At 39.0% G+C, this 23713-nt stretch overlaps 1 protein-coding gene across 1 annotated transcript in view; it reads left to right on the top strand.

The window, feature by feature from the left end:
* LOC126252221 (dynein beta chain, ciliary) overlaps window positions 1-23713 on the top strand; it is a 769797-nt gene that overhangs the window by 236346 nt on the left and 509738 nt on the right. The window contains exons 21-24 of the mRNA XM_049953092.1: window positions 14996-15218; window positions 19151-19317; window positions 20470-20635; window positions 22793-22916. Of these exons, the coding sequence (XP_049809049.1) occupies window positions 14996-15218; window positions 19151-19317; window positions 20470-20635; window positions 22793-22916 (680 nt within the window). The remainder of the gene's footprint in view (window positions 1-14995; window positions 15219-19150; window positions 19318-20469; window positions 20636-22792; window positions 22917-23713) is intronic.

Genomic DNA, 23713 nt, shown 5'->3' on the forward strand with positions numbered 1-23713 from the left:
GCATCATGGTGTGGGGAGCGATCTCCTACACTGGCCGTACACCACTGGTGATCGTCGAGGGGACACTGAATAGTGCACGGTACATCCAAACCCTCATCGAACCCATCGTTCTACCATTCCTAGACCGGCAAGGGAACTTGCTGTTCCAACAGGACAATGCACGTCCACATGTATCCCGTGCCACCCAACGTGCTCTAGAAGGTGTAAGTCAACTACCCTGGCCAGCAAGATCTCCGGATCTGTCCCCCATTGAGCATGTTTGGGACTGGATGAAGCATCGTCTCACGCGGTCTGCACGTCCAGCACGAACGCTGGTCCAACTGAGGCGCCAGGTGGAAATGGCATGGCAAGCCGTTCCACAGGACTACATCTAGCATCTCTACGATCGTCTCCATGGGAGAATAGCAGCCTGCATTGCTGCGAAAGGTGGGTATACACTGTACTAGTGCCGACATTGTGCATGCTCTGTTGCCTGTGTCTATGTGCCTGTGGTTCTGTCAGTGTGATCATGTGATGTATCTGACCCCAGGAATGTGTCTATAAAGTTTCCCCTTCCTGGGACAATGAATTCACGGTGTTCTTATTTCAATTTCCAGGAGTGTAGTTTATTCATTGAGACAGACTGCTTTAAAATAAGTGCAAATAAATGCAATATCTCATTCGAAAGAAACTTGTTTGAATGAAGTTACTGTGATGCATCAAGTGTTTTTTTTCTTTTTTTCGTAAAAAAAGACATATTTAATTAACTTCTTGTCTGTTTACATGATCTAAAATGTCAAAACTGGTTTTGTTAATTTTACCACCATAATTATACAGGAAAGAGTACACAAATAGACAACACATTTGTAGGTGAGCATGTAATCAGTGGTATAAACATTCATTCAGTAGTGAGAGGCCTCTCTGACCATGAAGTACAGTGAGCCAAACTTAATAACTTATTACAATAAAGTGGTAGTATGGGAAACAATTGGACTAATTAATGAACAGACAACACGAAGCTGATTCGATGTATTTGTATAATGTGGCATGTGGCAGATAAAAATTTAATGTAATTACAAATGGATTTCTATCAATCTTTAACAGCTACTTTCTCAAGAAAACAGAGAAACCTTGGATGGTAAAAGGAATCAAAATATCATGCACAAGAAAAAGCAAATTGGATGAAATGGTCGGAACAAACAGAGAAGGAGCACTGATTTCATATTACAACAATGTCGTTCCATAACAGCTTAAAGTCCCAAGTTATCCCATAATGGCAGAAACTTAAAACCTCTAATTTACTTGGGAAATGGAGGAACAAACTTCTTAAAAATTAAAATCATGTCTATATTCATTCAGTGCACCTTGTGCACCTTTGCAAAATCAAAAGCAAATTGCATGGTCTCAGCCTCTGTCCTATATTGTTCTTTGGGCAGTACATATGAAAATTAGCATCAATAGTGATCCTACATTCGACACTGAATTTAGTGACTCAGAAAGTGATGTAGAATATGTCATTACTTTATTGGAGGCTGTAATTGATGACTGTTCACCAGATGACTATTTGGTAAGTGCTCACCAGTGGTACAAAATAAGTACAAGTGCTATGCTCCAGCCAGATCCTCCAAGACTTCCTTTCACAGAAAATGCTCCAGTTCATCTAGTGAACAACTGTGTGGATGATTTCATGCCATATGTGTATCAGTTCATTGGCAATGACTTGCTGCACATCATTGTCATGAAGAAGAACATGTAAATAGCAATATATATCTAAATGGAAAGTCAGTACCAGCAATAAAATTTGCTTATTTATCACTGTTTTATAGCTTCAAAGCATTGTGATGAAGCCCAACTACCAAATGTGTTAGACAAAACATCTGATGCTCACTAAACCTGTATTCTGATAGCTACTGAGTTTTCTCGATTTAATTTAATGGGAAAGTGCCTCAGTCTTTCTGACATATCTGCATAGATACCCTGAATACCAGACAGAGATGTGCTATTTGAGTATCTGATATTGTATGGAGGCAGGCTTGGATGTGTACAGTACATGTCACTGAAAAGGACAGGGTTCTGAAGCAAGACATTCATGCACAATTGCAATTCAGAGTGTGGAAAGTAGCCACCAAATGTGATAAATGTTCAATTCAAGTTATTTTTATGGCAACAGGACTGGATCTGAATGCATAGTTGACTCAAGGCATGTTTAAATCATGTGAATGCCAGTGTGTCTTAAATGAACTTCAGACATTGGTGCCAAGTTTTGTTTGAACTTATAAAGTATAATTAATTCAGTGCTCAATAGAAACTGTTCTGATTTAAAAAGACATTAATCATCATTTTTAAGAGGTTATTGACTTAATTATATAGAGTAGTGAGAGCGAGAGGTTGATAGGGTATGGACCGCAAATACTTGTCATCACCATTTTCGTCCAAATTCATGGTATATGCAGAGGTTAGCCACAAACGAAAGTGACAGAAGTGGAAGCTTCAGATGGCCAAGAATTCAGAAAAAATAGCAGTTTTGGCATGGGTTGCATGAGACATGAGTCACTGATGCTGGTATACTGGCCAGGCAGTGGTTGGCACAGCAGAAAGAGTACATACCAGTAACTCGAAGTTCATGGGGTTCAGTCCCTTTGCGAAAATATTTTTAATTTTAAATATTTGCATTACTTATGCTGCAGATAAACCAAAATAATGGTCAATATATTGTATTTATTAGTACTTTCATAAAAGGCTTGAGAAGGAAAAGTAAAAGAAAATTTGTGATTGCAAAGAAGTATCCGAGAAGGGAAGGTACTTACAGGGTCCATGAAGACTCTGCAAATGATTTTCGAAGAAGGGACTGTAAACAAAGTGCAGTGGACTTTGTATCCCACTTGCCCTTGGCAGCTACAAGTGAACAATAGGTTCCCAGTGCAAGTAAAATTGGCCCATCATGAGAGAAAACAAAATCACATCCCAAGAAGACTACTCCAAAATACATTCCATAATATCTCACCAGCTATCCTTACCATATTTAATGTTATGAAATGACAAGTTATCCATGCTTTGTGCCAAGCTGTGTGTTGAGATGTTTACACTCATAAAAGATTCTTTCTCACCACATAGCTTGGCAGACGGCATACAAACTCATCATTTCATCAAATATGGTGAGGATAGCTTGGGACATATTATGGAATGTATTTTGATGTAGTCTTCTTGGGATGTGGTTTTGTTTTCTCTCTCAATGGGCCAATTTTACCTGTACCAGACACACACACTCCCACCCAGAAACTTAAAACAACCATGCAATTGTAAAATTTCACCATTTATAATGTGTGGAAAATGTCAAGACAGTTAGTTCTCCCCTTTTATGACGAATGTTAACAGAAGATGTGTAAATCATCAACTGTTAAGCAATAGAAGTTTCTAATTATAAATATGAAGTTCTCATGTGTATCTTACAATCCCTTCCTCAAAATTTATTTGCAATCCCAAATTTTCAGTTGCCTTTTTTTCATGACTCTTATAAAAATATTAATAAATACAATATATTGAGCATTATTTCAGTTCATTTATAGTGTAAGAAATGTGAATATTGCAAATAAAAAAAATTCTCCATAGGGATGCAATTCCACAACCCTTGGATAACCATTCCATACTCTTTCCCTCTCCACTAACTGCTACCTGGTAATCACACTCAGTTATATGTCTCATGCATTGCCTTACCCTTGCCTTGCCTTTTTTTCATGACTCTTATAAAAATATTAATAAATACAATATATTGAGCATTATTTCAGTTCATTTATAGTGTAAGAAATGTGAATATTGCAAATAAAAAAAATTCTCCATAGGGATGCAATCCCACAACCCTTGGATAACCATTCCATACTCTTTCCCCCTCCACTAACTGCTACCTGGTAATCACACTAAGTTATATGTCTTATGCATTGCCTTACCCTTGCCAAAAATGAATTTTTTTCTAAATGCTCAGGCATCTGAAGCTCCTACTTCCTTCACTTTTATTTCTGGCTTAGCCATGAATATGCGATAAATTTGAACAAAATCAGTGATTATGGGTAGGCACAAGGTGCACTTTGTTAGTCACATGGTTAGAAACTTAATTATTGTAATACATGTTCCTTGGGAGTAAAGCTAATCACACATGCTATCACAATCAAGAGTCCAGTGCCAAACAAATACATCAGTAATCTAAAGAATTTTGTATGTAAGAATCATCATTTAATCCAAAGGACTCAAGAATTTAATTAATTCTGTCAAAAGCAGAAATTGTCTGGAGTTGATACCACTCAAGTAAATTACTGAAATCTTCACATACGTGCAGTGTATTCACCACATATAAAATACATCACAATCACAGGCTCTATTTCCAAGCATACTGAAATATGCATTTTGCTGCTTATGTCCTTTTGAAAGGCACTGGAAAATTATACACACACTGGAAAATTATACACGCAAGGACCATAATAAACTTATCTCAAAATCAGGTGCTTAATTAGACTCAATTTGAATTTGAAAAGGATTTCTCCACTGGACATAGGTTTTCTGAGATGCTTTCACACTTAAGCTAAATGTGCAGTATGGATTCCAGACAAATGAGAAATATTCAAGTATTGGTTGAATGAGCTACTTCCTTTGTGTGTGGCTACACTGCCTGAGGATTCTTCCAATGAGTCACAGTCTGGCAATCAGTTTTATGTAGTCATTCCATTTTAAATCACTCTGTATGCATACTCCTAGATATTTTATGGTTGTAACTGCTTCCAGTGTCTGTTCTGCAGTTGTATAATTCTGCAATACTGGATTTTTCAGCCTGTTATGCACAACATGATAGATTTGTTTATGTTGATGCTCAACTGCCAATCCTTGCACCAAGTATAAATCCTCTGCAGGTCTTCTTGCATTTCACTGTGATTTTCTAGTGTTTCGACTTCTACATACAACACCATCATCTGCAAAAAGCCTTACAGAACTTCCAATGTTATCCATGGGCCTATAATATACACTTTGGGTACACCCAAAGCAAGTTATACATCAGAAGAGATAATTCTGTGTTTTGTTTAACAACTCTTCAATCCAATCAGATGGCTACCTGATATTCAGTATACTCATACTTTGCTCATCAGACATCAGTGCAGAACTGTATAAAATACCTTCTGGAAGTCAGGTGACATGATGTCAATCTGTGAGCTGGGATTGACTGCTTTCTTGGTCTTGTTGGTGAAAGGGGTGAGATTCTACAGAGCTTATGCAAAACAGTATGCTCTCCCTCTAGCAGTCTAGCACAATTAATTGTAGGTTGCTGAAGAAATGAAGGGTATGAAATCATTGGAAAGAAATATATGTCATATCAATTTTCTGAAAGTGTCATTGTGCAGAAGCACATAATTATAGGCCTATATCACTAATATCAATTTGTTGTAGAGTTATGGAGCATATTTTATGTTACTTATTTCTGACATTTTGAAGAACAAAAAACTTCTGTATAGAAACCAAGATGGAATCCGGAAAAAGAGATGTTGCAAAAGTCAGTTCACGCTGTTCATCGTATTAGATCCAGAGCTCCACAAACAATAGTGCCCATGTTGATGCAGTGTTTCTCGAATTGCCTAAAGCATTTGAACAATTCCAATCTTTCATTTAGTGAACAGAATACAAGCTTATTGATCATTGGACCAAATTTATTATTAGATTCAGGACATTGTAGCAGACAGGAGTCAACACATAGTTCTTAATTAGATGCTATTTGACAGATATAAAACTAATTTCGGGAGTACCAGGAGGAAATTTTATAGGGTCATTATTATTTATATTGTACAGAAGTGACATAGTGGATAAAAATAGAAACTCCAGGCGTCTGTTCATACACAACTGTGTTGTCTATAGGAAGGTTACAGTGTGCAAAGACAGAAAAAACTGCACAGGATTGGTGACTGGTGCAGGTATTGTCAGTTCACTCTGAATGCAAATAAATGTGATATATTTCACATAAATAGGCAAAGAGATACATGAATGTTAGAAAACACTTTTGGTGATACATCACTGGAAACAGTAAAACTACTAAAATACTTACAAGGAGAGATCCCCTAAATTGGGATCAATTGTTTGAAACCATTTAAATGCTGATGTAGGTTAGGGTCCCCAGGTGTGACATCTCGCAGCCATTCACTGTTGTGGACCATCATTTATGAGTAATCGAGGAAAAAAATTTCAGAATTTCACATGATGGTCTAGAACTGTAAAAATAGAAATAGTACACTGAATGGCAGCATAGTGCAATGCTTAAGTTGCTTCCCTCACATGCAGAAAATTGTGGGTTCAAATTGTGTCAGGTGCTTTGAAGCTTTTTATTTATAAATCTTTAGCAAAATGACTTTGATAATTATTTTAAGCAACTGATGGGTTTAAATGTAAATTTTTTGTTTCTATTCCTTTGTCATCTCTTTTTAACCATCATATTAGCTTTTTGATTTGCTCTCCTTTTCTCTTCCATTCATTCTTTTCCATTTCAAATCTATGTGCATGTGAGACTATTTTTTTTAATTTACCTATTATAATATTTAAACATTTGAAAATGCCAATCTATTGGTTAAAAATATGAAGTAATCTATTTATATTGACTGCAGAATGGCGTCAATAACATATTTTTCTGATATGATTAATTTTTCCTCAAGTTTGTGTTAGGGGAGGCATTACAGTAGGGTAGTCCATGCCATTATGTTAGCTATAGTGCCATGGTGGTGTAATGTCTAGCAAACCTGCCTAGTAGCAAGGGGACTGAGGTGCAAGTCCCAATCATAGCACAAATATTAATTCATATCTTCAGCTTCCATCTTTAATGTATGCGCTATGGATAAAATAATGTAAATGAAGATTTAAATGAAAAAGGGGATTATAAGTGAAATGAAATTCAAGCAAAATGAGAAGTAGAAATAATGAATGCAATAACCTAGATGATAATGTAAAATGATAAAATGGACTAAATTAAATCAAAGTTAATAACAATAATAATAATAATAATAATAATAATTAAAATTACATGGACATGGATTCCAAATAAAAGAAGAACTAAAGAACAAATGACTGCAAATCAAAAAGTTAATACAATGATTAAAATGACATAACAAAGGATTAGAAGTAAACAATTGCATTTAAACCAAATAAATGAATAAAAATAATGTTCAAGATTATTTTGATAATGATTTAAACTTTTTTTGTCTATTACTTGCAAACTATGTCCCACCAGGCTGAATGGTTGCAGGGTGTAATAACTGAGACCCTACCCTACATCACTGTATAAATGGTTTCAAAAAATTGATCCTATCCTGACCTCTTCTTGTTAGTAGTAACAATGGGGCCTGACCTAAAGTGAAGTGATCACACAAACTAATTGTATAAAAAGTGGATGGATTCATTAGAAGAATCTTAAGGATATGTAATTCATCCATGGAAAAAGTGGCTCCCAAAATACATGTAAAACTGATTTGAGTATTGCTCATCAGCCTGAGACCCTTACAGATTGATTTTATTGAGGAGACAGATATGATGTATTGAAGATTGGTGGGTTTCATTACTGGTTTGTTTAGTAAGTAGGAGAGCATTACGAAGATGCACAATAAACTTCATTGGCAGACACTACATGAGAGGCAATGAAGAAGTTGACTGTTGAAATTAGATTCCGAGAAGAGTTGGGCAACACTTTACCTCCTCCCATATACATCTCTCAAAAATCAGAGAAATTAGAGGTGATATAAATGTGTCTCATCAGTTGTTCTTCCCATGCACCAGTCTTGAATGGGACACAGGGGAGAGGAAACAGCAGTGATACAAAAAGTACCCTCTGTCGTAAATCATGAAGTGGCTTACAGATTGTACACGTAGATGTAGATGTCATAAATATTGCGCTGAACATTTGCAATATTGTTAGTTAGTAGTCATTTAAATTTTGTTCTTGTAATGAACTAAATACAACAGTATGTCATTTGGATTGCTGTCGTAATTTTCTACTTAACTATCTACATCTACATTTATACTCCGCAAGCCACCCAATGGTGTGTGGCGGAGAGCAGTTTACGTGTCACTGTCATTACCTCGTGGGAAGAACGACTGCCGGAAAGCCTCCGTGCGCGCTCGAATCTCTCTAATTTTACATTCGTGATCTCCTCGGGAGGTATAAGTAGGGGGGAGCTGTTGGATACCTCATCCAGAAACGCACCCTCTCGAAACCTGGACAGTAAGGTACACCCCGATGCAGAGCGCCTCTCTTGCAGAGTCTGCCACTTGAGTTTGCTAAACATCTCCGTAATGCTATCACGCTTACTAAATAACCCTGTGACGAAACGCACTGCTCTTCTTTGGATCTTCTCTATCTCCTCTGTCAACCCGACCTGGTATGGATCCCACACTGATGAGCAACACTCAAGTATAGGTCAAACAAGTGTTTTGTAAGCCACCTCCTTTGTTGATGGACTACATTTTCTAAGACTCTCCCAATTAATCTCAACCTGGCACCCGCCTTACCAACAATTAATTTTATATGATCATTCCATTTCAAATCATTCCGCATGCATACTCCCAGATATTTTACAGAAGTAACTGCTACTAGTGTTTGTTCCGCTATCTTATAATCATACAATAAAGGATCCTTCTTTCTATGTATTCACAATACATTACATCTGTCTATGTTAAGGGTCAGTTGCCACTCCCTGCACCAACTGGAACTATAATTGTAATGAAAATGACATTAGGTTCTTCAACAAATGGCATTAAAATTATAGATGTTAATTTCAGGATAGGGTTTGAAGGAGCTGTTGTATCTACTGTTTTATTGCAAATAACAAAGTATGCATTAAATACAGTTGCAGTGACAGAGAACCAGAGACTGTGCACACACTTGTACAGAAGCGGTGCAAAAACCACTCCAGACCAAATCCGGTAAGTTTGTCATAACAAATCACAGAACAGTCCTAATTGGCAAGTAGAATCTTCATGGAGCACAGACGACGCAAGAGAGAGTAGGATGTGCTGCCGGAGTGTGGCCATCCCCACTTGGTGGTGTTGGCAGCATCCGAAGCAGGTGGTCTCTTTTCATTCTCTCTCCAGCAACATTGAACATAAACTCTTTGGGTGCGATGGAAGCGGCACCCTTTTGGGGAGCTGGCAACACAGCCATTGGAGTAAAAAGGCAGAAGGCCACACAAGTGGGACTGCTACCAGAGACAGTGTGTTGTGTCTGAGTAGGCCATGAAGGTGACACTGCAGCAGTGGCGGCAACACAACAGCAGCTGCTTGTTAACAATATTTGCCTCCATTGGCTCGTCCATGTCAGATGAGGTGTCATCATCACAGTGCTGTGTTGTCAGTGGTCACTGGACTGATACATCACATAGCTGGAAGCGTCCTGAATGATGACGAGCCAGCAATGAGGGAGAGATGCAATGATGACTGAGGAAGGGCTGGTGGGTGCACTTGTGGGAGGACAGTGTTCAGGTAGCCACTGTTGTGCATCAGCAAGGAGTTTGGCACAGCTGGTGCTCGCATCTCGACATTGTCAGTGTCCGACAGCTCTTCACCCAATGGTTCCACTACGGCACCTGACCCCTGGAATGAAGCAGTGCTTGAAGGCAGACTACCCACTGACATCTGCTGTGGCTGCAGGCACGACGGGTTGGCAAGCACTGAGGGCACAGATGGTTCTGATAGAGGGAGAGCAAACACCTCCAGTATCTACGGTTTTGTATCTGAGAACAACTGCATTGAGCAGCTGTCAAAGTTTTAGAGGAATGCAGGAGAGGCTGTTCAGAACCATCAGTGTTTCTGTGAGCTAACACCACTTCAACCCCTTATTGGAAAGCATTCTTGGTGTAAAGGTACTGAGGCATGGCAATGTCTTTAGCAGTGTCTTTATGTGGGTCAATGTTCTGTCACGGGCTGCTGACCACATAAAAGGAACACCTTTTCTCCACAACTTGTTCAGATGATGAGATGAGCATTGTACATTAATGATAAATTATGAACAATAACTGACTTTGCCCAGAAACGATTGGCGTTTCTTCAGATTCCACAATTTAGGGAGATTATCAGTAGCTGCTATACAGTTCTTCATGGGTCTGATGACATCCTTCAAAAGAAAGTAGCCTAAATATTCAACTCCTGTCTGGAAAACTTTAGTTTTTGCAGATTGCAGTTAAGTTTTGCCCCTTGTAATTTCGTGAACAGAACTTGAATCTTACCGGGATGTTCCTGCCATGAAGAACCTGTGTTGATGATGTCATCAAAATAGTTTATGCAGCACAGAACAACTTGCATTAACTGTTTTAAAAGTCCCAGTAAAATGGCGAGTGCACTGACAATACCAAACTGCAGACGTGTGTATGGAACAACCCATAGGTCAAGCTGGTGACTATTATCTGTTGAGAGGCAGAATCTGTCTGAAGCTACTAATACACCTCCAAGTCAATTTTAGTGAAACACTCACTGCCCACAAAATTACTCAAATATTTCTTCTGGGTGGGGAATGGGCCAGCGATCTGCTATAGATTGGTAAACTTAAAATCCCTGCATAAACAAAGTACCCCCCCCCCCCATAGGCTTTTATGTAACAACCAGAGGAGTAGCTCACCGGCTGGATGATATCTAGGCCATGCAACCTGCCTAATTCTTCCATAACTGGTGGATACAAAGCAAATGGGATAGGCTGAGGTTCACAATATTTGGGTATGGCTATCGGTTTAAGAATGATGCGGTTCTTGTAGTCTTTTGCAGCACTCATTGCCAGTGAAAACAGTGACCCAAACTCATGACAGAGGTTGTCTAATGCCTGGAATGGGATGGAGTCAAAAACGAGATGTACAGCACCTTGAATCTGAAGAACAAAAACCCTAAACACATTGAGGCCAAAAATATTTTTGGGCTTCACACTTTCGATGGCTAAAAATATGACCGCCTGTGTGACATGCTGATCATCAGCATTGATAGTGAACCGGCCTTAAACAGGAATTGGCTAATCACCGTAACTGACCAAACAGTGATTGATGGATGAAAGAGAAGGGCATCCCAAGTGATGATACATTTCAAGAGTCATGGAAGACACAGGCCATGGTATCGACATGGAAACAGAATAGCCATTGCCGGATTTGCGGCATAGTATAAATCTTACTGGAACACTGAACTCCTGGCTGATCACTGCCATGACAGTTTGAACCTCCAGGAACTCCATCTCTACATCTGAAGACTGGCCCCATGGGCAGCCACAATATGTGCTCACCGATGCATGGAGCTGTTGTGAACATTTGCTCAGAAAAAATGAGGGCACAAGGGGATACTGCATCAGGAAGAGCCACAGGCTGACAGCAAAGAGTGTGAACTAGAAGAAAATGATGAGACTGTCCATGAATGACTCTGTTCCTATGCTACTGAACACACCACCAGTACACCCACTACATCATCAAAGTGTTCACTTGCAGTCTGTGACTCTTTGAATGTCTTAGTGATAAACATAATACACCTCTCTATTTGGAGCAGAACAGACAATTACATCATGTATCAGAGAATGACTAGAGGACTGTTGAAAATGATCACGCTTAAATCTTCACTTCTGTCTTAGCACCCGAAGGTTGGTTACCTGCGCCTGACACAACTGGTTTAAGCCCACAAAGTGGGTTTTCTGATGTTACTAATTATTCATCAACACACCCATTTGAGGAAGTGACAAAGCCACAGGGTCCATTAACGGAGCAACTTTTCGAAGCAAATGAAATGTTTTGAGCTTGACCTAAGACAAGAAAAAGATTTTTTGCAAAGCCTGTTTCTCTACTTGAAACATTGCTGCAAGTGCCACACATATGTGTCCCACTTGTCCTTCATCTTGTGGAATGGTGCCAAAGCTGGGAACATGGGTGGTTGTGCTGATGGCAGGTGCTGAAGAACTGTGGCACCCTATGTAGCAAGTTTAACTGCTGTTGTTACTGTCTGAGCCGCTGCTGCCATTGTAACAATGGATCCAATACCATATCCATTGAACTCACAGAACACATGTGAAAACAAAATGAGCTCATTGCCAAATACTGTATTATCTGTAGTTTTAATGCAAATAATGAAGTACACAGTAAAATACTGTAATGGGACAAAACTGTAGGAGAACTTGGAGGAGAAGTCAGAGCCCAGAACTGCAACACGGCCACAGCGAGACAGCAGGTGCTGGTCAGTGAACTGCGCAATTGGCTCCCAATGTCATCAGACCATGAGTACCTGAATCAGCCCTCAAGCCATGGACATCGGCCACAGCCAGACGTCGCTCCTGCTTGATCACTACCCCTCAGCAACGCAAGACATCCGTGACACTGATCCCGGTATCAGTGCCCTGGTGCTAGCCTAAGAGAAGCCACTCCAGCTCGATTGATTTCGGAAATTATGCCAGATCCCAGTCATTGCCTTGTTCCAGATGGTTCACAGTGGCCCACAAACACAGCCCTTGCGTGTGCCAGTTGGGAATCGTTGCTGTGAACTCAGCTGCCAATGGACCACAAAGGAGGGTCATCTGCTTTTCTGCCCAGCCTGGGCAGGCAACACCACACCATCTGCCTGCCCCTGCTCCTCACCATTGGTCCAGACTTCAACTCCGGGCAACGCCATCGCCATGCCATTTGAACGATGCAACATTGTGCATTAGAGAAGACCTGGTGACCACCTAGTACCACAGCATAGCTGCATCAGTTCTTGCATGCCACCTGCTATATGTCAATGTCTGCAGCTATGTCAGCAGAATATTATGAGGAACTCTGGGCTGCACCAGAGAAGAAGGTCTGAACTGTATGAATTAGTAAGGAACTAATAAAGAGAAGTATCTTCACCAGGACCTGCCTCTGCTGCTGTCCACATCCCCCATCTTCAATAGAGAACCCAGCCCACATCCAGACAGCCTACCTCTCTCACCTTTACAATAAGATTGGAATGACTGAGTACCAGAGAATGTACACAAAGACATGGTTAGAAATAGTGGGATACATAGTCCAGGCAGGCTTTGGCAACAAGTTGGTTCATCATAACAACTCACAGAACAAACCTAATTGACAAGTAGAACCTTAACAGAGTGTAAATGATGCAAAAATAGAAAACAGACCTTGCTACTAGTGTGTGGCCCTTCCTACTCAGCTGACAGTGGTGATGGCAGTAAGAGAAAAAGTTGCTCTCATTTCATTCTCCAGCCAGCAGCACCAAATGTGAACCCTGCGTGTGTGATTGTGGTGATGGCATAAACAGACACGCTGACACAAATGTGCAGAATATAGTATTACATAGGGGGAAGTGCAAATTCCTGTAGCCTATGTGAGTTTTGTCTAATCAGGATGACTAACAGTTAAATCTGCAGGTGTATTATGAGTGTTGGAATCTGTCTGCATATTAGTGTTACAATGTAGACATGTTTTTCCCATATTCTTACTGTTTGTGTGTTCAGCTCATCAGTGATTGTATTGTGTCTTTATTGGTCCTCTCAATCATTCATTGTACAGAAGTGTACAATATGATATGGGGCAAATCAAACAGATGATTATATATATATACATAATATTGTTTCTTATAGTGAACATCACACTGGAGATACGTTATGTGTGTATTCACAATAATATAAAACTGAGAATTAGTTCTAATAAAATGCTGGTCATAATCAAATAGCAAAATTTCATTAATGGACAACAGGTTAGTTCTAATAAAACAGTTTAGTTTTGAAAGATAGTCAAACTATATCATTTAGTTTATGATAGATCACATTCAAGAAAGCCTTGTATGCTGTAGAAGCAATGCTCTGTAAGGAGCCCTCTCATGGTGTTTTTAAAATTTTGTTGGTTATTGAATATTTTCTACTTGTTTTGGGATATCAGTTTGAGTAAGAGCCTGTAATCCACATTGAGACTTCCAAACATAACCAACTAAGAACAGTCTGGGGATGGAATTAAGACAACACTAGTCTCCACAATCTGCTGATGCTGATACTTTACTGCACAACCATCTTAGTGAGTTGACAATTTTCTTGTTGTGAAGGGACACAAACACAGGGTGCCATATAACTATTTACTTGTCTAAGCAGAGGTTTTTCTTTGCAGTGTGAATGTAACTAATAAAACTCAATTGTATTTGGTAATTTTAGCATTAATAAATGTTTATTATGAAAATCAGATGATGGCACAAACAGGGATAGCACAAGCAATTACTATGCATTTTGTCTTTCACGTGGTGTCCAGTGTCATCAGAAAGTGTCGGTTTGTTACCAGTTACAAACAAAATTATTTTTAGATTGGAATTTTACCTGCCTGTTTGATGGAGTGACCCCAAATTAGTCTAGTCTACTATTAATTTTATCAGTATGTATTAACAGGAACAATAAAATATGAATTATAAACAGAAGTCCATCAGCGACGCAGCAGTATAAACGTGCCTGGCAGTAGCAGTCAGCTGGGGCCAGGGCAGTGTTGCTGCTGCTGGAGTACTGGTTATTCTTTGTGTTCTACTATCCCTGTAGTACATAACGATAAAACAGTTATTGCACTAGCCTAATCTGGGACTGTTCTATCAAACAGGCACATAAAAGTCTGCTTTAAAAATAATTTTGTTTGTAACAGGAAACAAACCAACACTTTCTGTTGACACTAAGCATCACATGAAAGACATTACAAGCAGTATTTGTTTTGGCTGATTCCAGCTACACAGTGCAAAAGCAGAACAGCAAATATGTGCTGAAACACCAAAGAAAATGTGTCTGATAACTTTTAGGAGAGACATCCTGTATGTTTAAAAAATTGGGTACAATTACTGAATAGAGCCCTCACAATTAATCACTGCTACAAGTCCCACTCATCATTAAACTTGTCCTGCTGTGGGATATTGTGAATGGTCATACGTTTAATTCATGAGTTGTGTGAATAATTTACCATTTCATTCATTATTATTAGTATTGTTATTAGTATTTCACACAATTTATAGAGTGTCATGGCTGAATGAAACTTTTTTTCAGCTTATCCGACCTTGCAGACTTTATACACCAAGCAGATGAAGGATTGCTGCAACCTGTTGAGGAGGGTGACTATGAGCGACTTGTCAGTGTTATGGGCTACCTAATGAATGTCAAGGAGCGTCAGGCTGATACTGATGAGATGTTTGAACCGTTACAGCAAACTATTGATTTACTAAAGCAATATGATCAGGACTTACCCGAAGAGGTCAATGTGCTCTTGCAGGTAATGATGTCAATAGAATGTTGCAGCCACTGCCCATTGTGATGCTCTGTGTTACATTCTTAGATGTAATAGTTCATGTGATACCATTATTGTGGTGCACTAGTCAGTAGGAAAATTAGAAACAGGCAGTCTGCTGGAGAACATCTGTTGATATGAGAGGTTACTAAGTTTTTTATTACGAAACATTTCTGCAGCTGTAAAAATCACTCTTTATACAAAGCAGTCAATCTTTAACAGTTTTACTCTTTGTGAGATGTTTCTTTGGGGGAAAGTGACAGTGTTTGGATAAGATAAAAATTATCATCAAAATGTGTAAAATTTAGAAATGTGTAATTTTTAACATTGTAGTGCAGAGAGCAAACTGGATATGAAACAGTAACAAGTGAAAAAAATGAAACATACATAATGATGTTACAACCACATTATACCAGTAGGATAATGGAAGAATGTAAAGAAAAACAGAGAATTTAAAAAAAGGACCAAGCAGTGGAAAAATAGGGAGTGGATAAAGCCAAATATTGAAGAAATGGAGCTTCTGAGAATGAAATTTCATAGAGGCAAGGAAATTTCATAGAGAGGTGAATAGGACATGGAAACCTTTTATAGGCAGAACAAGTTTAATGAAATATGAGAAGGGCAAAATTATAAGCGTGAAGGAGAGTCACTACTATGATAAAGTCCTTAATCCAAGACCAGTTATACCATGGAACTCAACAGAAATACAGTAGCAAGAGGACCAAAATAACAGAGTGGAGCCACCTAATTTAGAAAAGGTGAGAATGCAACAAGGAAATTAAAGATCAACAAGGCGACAGGAAAGGACAGCATTCCAGCAGCATTTTTCAAGCAAGGAGGCTGTGAATAGGAAAACAACATCCTGAAAGTGGTTAACCTAATATGGGAAGAAGAGGAAATGCCTCAATCATGGAAAGACGGAATTATATGCTCTGCATATAAGAAAGGAGACCAGATGAAATGGGGTAACTATAAAGGCATCACACTGCATAATCTAGGATACAAAATCCTCTCTAACATACTGTACAACTGACTCCTTCCAATAATACAGAGGGAAATGGGGTTGTTGCAGTGTGGATTTGTCCCTGATAAGTTAACTATTAATCAGATATTTATCCTTAGATAAATTCTGGAAAAAACAAAGGCATATGGGGTCAGAATGGTAAGGATAGTAAGATTCTTATTCAATGCCACCTTGGAGAAGGTGATGAGAGAAGCAAGGGTGATGAGAGAAGCAAATCTCTTGAATAGGGGAACAATCTTCATAAATCTGTGCAGATACTGGCCTATGTGGATGATATCGACATAGTAGCTAGAAATCTGACAGCACTTGAACAGGCTGGCAAGAATATATGACTAAATATCAATGAGCACAAAACAATATACCTACCTGCTGGGAAAGCCACAGACAGAACTTGCCAGCCGGAATAACACCTTTAAAAGTATTGATCATTTCAATTACTTAGGTTCAATTGTAATCAGTCTAAATGATACCTGCTATGAAATAAAGCAGAGACTAATTGCAACCAATATAGCTTATTTCACCATAACATAGCTTCTATCTTAAGGCTCCTGACTAGAACCACAAAACTAACAATGTGTACGTACACTTGTGAAACCTGGGCTCTGACAGCAAAGGATGCTGAATCACTGGATACATTCATGAGAAGGATACTCAGGAGAATTCAGGAGAATCATTGGCCCAATTTGTGAAAGGCAAAGATGGAGGAGGAGATACAATCACGAGTAGTACGACATTTACAAAGATCAGCCTGTTAGAAAAATTGTGAAGTCATCTAGGCTGAGGTGGGCACAGATGAATTATACAGAAATACCAAAAAAGACTTTACAAGAAAAGCCAGGTGGACAGAGAGGAAGTGGCTGACCGAAAATTAGATGGAAAGACAGAGTCATAGAAGGCCTTTTGGAGACGGGCTACAGAAACTGGAAAATACTAACAAGGGACAGGGATAAATGCAAGGAGATAGCTGAAGAGGCCAAGACTCATCATTAGTTGTAGAGACACAGAAGAAGTGCAAGGTATTCGAAGTAATTCATGTATCATCTCTTGCTTCGGAACTGGTTGTCTTTCTCATTCTGAGTACCATGTCCATTATGGATCATAAGTATTCTGTGCACAGGGAAAAGTGAAAAATGGTGAGGCTGTGATTGATTTAGCAGATTCTGACTTGACTTAAATATTATCATTCTGATTATGATTTTCGTTATTTCACATGAGTGACATTAATATTTCAGTGATTTATGTCTGCAACTTGGCAAGATTATGCAGTGGTACACTGAAAGGGTAGTGGTTCAAATCATGGACTCTTTATTTGAATGTATACTTCCTTAGTTTTGTGATGAATTCCAATACTTAACCAAAGATGGCATTGCTAGATGCCACCAAGTGATTAATCTTTAACAGTCTTGATCATTATATCTGTAGTGATGAGCAGTCCCTCCCAGAAATGCAGAGGGTATCACTGAGGCCTTCACAGACTGTAATTACCCTCTCAACCTTGTAAAAAATGGATCTTATCTCAAAACTCATCTATCATTCCCCACATACCCTCTGTCTGACAACAAAGGAGCACTCCTCTTGTGACTCAATTTCATCCAGGACTGGAGCAACTAATCAGATTCTCCTCCAGGGTTACAACTCACTGTCATCATGCCCTGGAATGAGAAATACCTTCCCCAACATATTCTCCACATTTCCAGCAGTGGTATTCCACCACCCACCAAACCCATGCAATATTGTCTGTCCCCACTCTACCCCTGTTCTCAACCCTTTCTCTCATGGCTCATATCCCTGCAATAGACCCAGATGCAAGACCTGCTCCATACATCCCCTCATGACCATCTAATCCCATCCTGTCACAGGCATCTCCTGCCCTATCAAAGGCAGGGCAGCCTGTGAAGGCAGCCATGTGAACTTAGGTGCAATGACTGTGCCACATTCTGCTTTGGCATGACAGCTAACAAGCAGTCTGTCAATATGAATGGTGAGAGGTAGCTGAACCACCCAGTTGCAGAACATGCTGTCAAATATAATGCCTGTACCAACTGAATTGTTCCCACCAAAATCAGCTGCCCTGGTGTCAGTTTTCACTATTCCCTGTCCTCCATCTCCCTAACCACTTCCTTGCTCCCATTTCAGCCTCACACACACACCTTCTATGCTGCCAGTACACCTTTCTCTATTCTCTGTTTCTCTCCTCAGCTCTTTTCCCTCCTCCATCTGCCCCTCATCGCATGAAATAGCTTCTCAATGTTGCCCACAGCAGCCCACTATTTTGCCTCAAACATGTCTCTGCATACTCCCCGAGGCAGCACTAGCATCTTCTCCCACCTTACACTGCTATCCCTCCTCCTCTCAACATAATTCCTCCTCCTTAACCTCACTACCCACCCTAGCCACATTCCTGTTCACATCACATGCAGTCACAGCCAAACCTTATTTTCTGGAGAAAATGCTGTTATGCGAATGTGTGTGTTTTCTGCTTCTGTAGAGGAAGTTGCCCAAAAGCTGAAATATTTTTAGCATTCTTTTTCGTTGTGTCTGTCTGTGACTCAGTGTCTCCTTGTTGTGGAGAGTAGCAACCTATTTTTTCCATGTTCTTGTCATCCAATCCTGGACTTTCCATTCTTTAAATTTTAATGATAGTAATTATGACAAAATATGTTGCTAATAAAGAAAAATGAAATCAAACTGTCCTTTTAGCATTTTGAAGACTTCCTCTAGTTACCATTCCCAAATTTAAATATGTGTTCTGTTTCAAACAATACCAGTAAATGTAGTGAAACTAACTGTGTACTTGGCTGAATGAATTGAATGTTACAGTGCTATATATTTACAACACATTCAGTACAGTAATTAATAATACAATATCACTGATACATAAACGTTCATGTAGGAATTACCAGAGCAATGGAATAATACAAAGAAGATAGCTACACAAGTAAAACAACAGGTGGCTCCACTGCAAGCAATTGAAGTGTGCTGCATAAGAAGTCGAATCCAGACCTTTGACAATCAGCAGTTGCAGTACCGTGATCGTTTCCGCAAATACCGTTTCCTCAGGTATTATTAGCAGTTTATTAAAAAGAAATGTTAGTATATTCTAATACAAATATCATTTCATTAAAATCTGTCAAAGGGTAAAGATTGCAGTTTGTATTAGATGAAATAAAATGAAAACACATCAGCCTCCAAAATATATTACTGAAGATTTGCCATCTCAAAAGTAATCTGTACACATTTTGGTATTAGTCTAAGTTAGAAACAAGGTGGAAAATCCCTATATTATCAGTGTTTTAATCTATTGTGCTAGCTAAAATTTAATCATTAAAACCATGTCCTGGACCCAGACTCAAATTTGAGACCTTTGCCTTTCATGAGCAAGTGCTCACTATCAGTGCACACTCCTTCACAGAGTGAAAATTTAATGAGTTGCACACATCCTCATCTTTGCTGAAATCTTATATATTACTGTACTTTTCCACATTACAGAAAATGTGAAAATATAAGAAGATCTAGACTTTATAGAGATGCTCAACATTTACAAGAATAGTGGTTAATTAAGTATCATTTTGTGAGACTGCATTTTGCTCATAATGTTGTGGTATGTACTTAAGTAATGCAGCTTAGAATTAATTCACTTTAAAATCAAAACATTTTGCTGTGGAATTTTCTCAGTTCAGTGGTCTGAAGAAGTCTTTCATAGGTCTCGTGTTGATGCCTTCACTCAAAACAAAGCTATAAGACAAGTTTCAGTCTAAGTTTTAGCTGACAGCATATTGTCATTTATAATCAATGCCATTCTGTACCATTCTGTGCTATTCATTAACTTGTCTTTCTACATGTTGCACCATCTGTCTCTTTATATGTGATCTCCTGCTTCTGTTTATTGGAGGAAAGGCTGCTGATTTAAAGACTGACTAAATATGGTGGAATCAAGTGTTGTCATTGTTATGATTAATAATAACAAACCAAGAAATGTAAAAAAAAAAGTTTATACACCATGTTGTTACCATAATTATTAAACACAAAATGAAAGAAGGTTTAAACTGACTTGACAAAAACTGCCTAGGATCGCCATTATGGTACTTAAGACATATTTGACAGATCTCATTTTTGATTTGTGTGAATAATGATCTATGAGAAAACTATCTGTATTCTTAAAAACTGTACATAAAAAGTGATGATTCTATATGTTCTGTTCATTTGATGCAGGTATGACTGCAAGGATCCATATGACTTGGTGGATAAAACACATTTAGAAATTAATAAATTTGAAGAGGACATGCAAGCTATCCAAGACTCTGCTTCCTTATTTGAGGTTAATGTACCTGAATTCAAGCATGTCAAACAGTGCCGAAAGGAGTTGCGCATGCTAAAGGTACACTAACAACTGTGCAATTTGGTAGCTGGAGCAAAATAAAAATATTATTCTTGTGAAATTGTTAAAAGTTTCTCTGAAGGGACTTGTTTATAACTGTATATATAATTATATTGTAAACTGTAAAAAATGAAAATCTGGGTGATACAAAAACAGTGAACAGTGATACGAGGAGAAATAACTACCTTGTCATAGCATCTTGAGCTCTTACTGTACCAAAATAAAAATATTTTTCTTGTCAAATTGTTAAAAGTTTCTCTGAAGGGACTTGTGTATAACTGTATCATATAATTATGAATATAATAGAGGGAAACATTCCACGTGGGAAAAATATATCTAAAAACAAAGATTATGTGACTTACCAAACGAAAGCACTGGCATGTTGATAGACACACAAACAAACACAAACATACACACAAAATTCAAGTTTTCGCAACGATTGGTTGCTTCATTAGGAAAGAGGGAAAGAGGAAAGGATGTGGGTTTTAAGGGAGAGGGTAAGGAGTCATTCCAGTCCCGGGAGCGGAAAGACTTACCTTAGGGGGGAAAAAGGACAGGTATACACTAGCACACACACACACATGTCCATCCGCACATACACAGACACAAGCAGACATTTGTAAAGGCAAAGAGTTTGGGCAGAGATGTCAGTCGATGCGGAAGTACCGAGGCAAAGATGTTGTTGAATGATAGGTGAGGTATGAGCGGCGGCAACTTGAAATTAGCAGAGGTTGAGGCCTGGTGGGTAACGAGAAGAGCGGATATACTGAAGGGCAAGTTCCCATCTCCGGAGTTCTGACAGGTTGGTGTTAGTGAGAAGTATCCAGATAAACCGGATGGTGTAACACTGTGCCAAGATGTGCTGGCCGTGCACCAAGGCATGTTTAGCCACAAGGTGATCCTCATTACCAACAAACACTGTCTGTCTGTGTCCATTCATGCAAATGGACAGTTTGTTGCTGGTCATTCCCACATAGAAAGCTTCACAGTGTAGGCAGGTCAGTTGGTAAATCACATGGGTGCTTTCACATGTGGCTCTGCCTTTGATCGTGTACACCTCCCGGGTTACGGGACTGGAGTAGGTGATGGTGGGAGGGTGCATGGGACAGGTTTTACACCGGGGGCGGTTACAAGGGTAGGATCCAGAGGGTAGGGAACGTGGTTTGGGGATTTCATAGAGATGAGCCACGTGTGAAAGCACCCATGTGATTTACCAACTGACCTGCCTACACTGTGAAGCTTTCCATGTGGGAATGACTAGCAACAAACTGTCCATTCACATGAATGGACACAGACAGTGTTTGTTGGTAATGAGTATCACCCTGTGGATAAACATGCCTTGGTGCACGACCAGCACATCTTGGCACAGTGTTACACCATCCGGGTTATCTGGATACTTCCCACTAACACCAACCTGTCAGAACTCTGGAGATGGGAACTTGCCCTTCAGTATATCCTCTCTTCTCATTACCCACCAGGCCTCAACCTCCACTAATTTCAAGTTGCCACCACTCATACCTCACCTGTCATTCAATAACATCTTTGCCTCTGTACTTCCGCCTCGACTGACATCTCTGCCCAAACCCTTTGCCTTTACAAATGTCTGCTTGTGTCTGTGTATGTGCGGATGGATATGTGTGTGTGTGCGAGTGTATACCTGTCCTTTTTTCCCCCTAAGGTAAGTCTTTCCGCTCCCGGGATTGGAATGACTCCTTACCCTCTCCCTTAAAACCCACATCCTTTCATCTTTCCCTCTTTCCTGAAGAAGCAACCGTTGGTTGCGAAAGCTTGAATTTTGTGTGTATGTTTGTGTTTGTTTGTGCATCTGTCAACATGCCAGCACTTTCGTTTGGTAAGTCACATAATCTTTGTTTTTAGATGTATCATATAATTATATCATAAATTTAAAAAATGAAAATTGTGGGTGATACAAAAACAATGATATGAGGATAACCAACTATCAGGCACAAAAACAATGATATGAGGAGAAACGAACTATCTGGCACAAAAACAATGATATGAGGAGAAACAACTACCTGGCTATGCCATCTTGAGCTCTTGCTGTACCATCTTGTAGTTTTATATATTTGTGTAATACATTTTTAATAGTAAGAGATTTTAAATTTCAATAACAATTGTTTCTTCTTTGGATTGTAGCAACTATGGGATTATGTGCATATAGTCCAGACATGCATTGATGATTGGAAGACCACCCCCTGGAGGAAGATTGATGTTGAAAACATGGATATAGAATGCAAGAAGTTTGCTAAGGAAATACGAGGTAATATAAAAAACACAGAAGATGTCATTAAACGCAATAAATACTCACAATGTAACAGTGAAAAAACATTTTTCACAAATCTCTGTGTATTTCTGACCCCTAAGTTCAAAAATTATACTCAAAACATTGTATTGCCCACTGCTGTGCCACCAGCCATATACTTAGTCAATTTGCTATCACGTATTGAAGTAGTACATACATATATGGCACACGAACAGGGGTGCTGACTTATAAAAAATATTGGGGGTGCTCATACTGGGGGTCTTGCCTCGGGAAACTTTCTAAATTTTAGATGAAAAATAGTGAGTTTTTAGTTTTTTTTAAGCATTTTAGAGTCATATGATCAACATTAGAACCCTGAAAACTGGACTCTCAATAACTCGACACTCCAGAAAATTCAACAAGCCTGACACATTTTTGGGATCTTAAAAAAGAAACAAAACATAAACATGGATGGTATTTTCGTAAAAAGCTAATTTAATTTACAGTAATAATCATGCTTATAGACTGTTACAGAGCAGTGAATATATAGCTCTGAAAAGACTGAAATTATATTTAAATAAAACCTAAACTATCATTGTTGTTGTTGTTGTTGTGGTCTTCAGTCCTGAGACTGGTTTGATGCAGCTCTCCATGCTACTCTATCCTGTGCAAGCTTCTTCATCTCCCAGTACCTACTGCAACCTACATCCTTCTGAATCTGCTTAGTGTATTCATCTCTTGGTCTCCCTCTACGATTTTTACCCTCAACGCTACCCTCCAATGCTAAATTTGTGATCCCTTCATGCCTCAAAACA

The sequence above is a fragment of the Schistocerca nitens genome, chromosome 4 (genome assembly GCF_023898315.1).
Source record: "Schistocerca nitens isolate TAMUIC-IGC-003100 chromosome 4, iqSchNite1.1, whole genome shotgun sequence".
Taxonomy (NCBI): Eukaryota; Metazoa; Arthropoda; class Insecta; order Orthoptera; family Acrididae; genus Schistocerca; species Schistocerca nitens.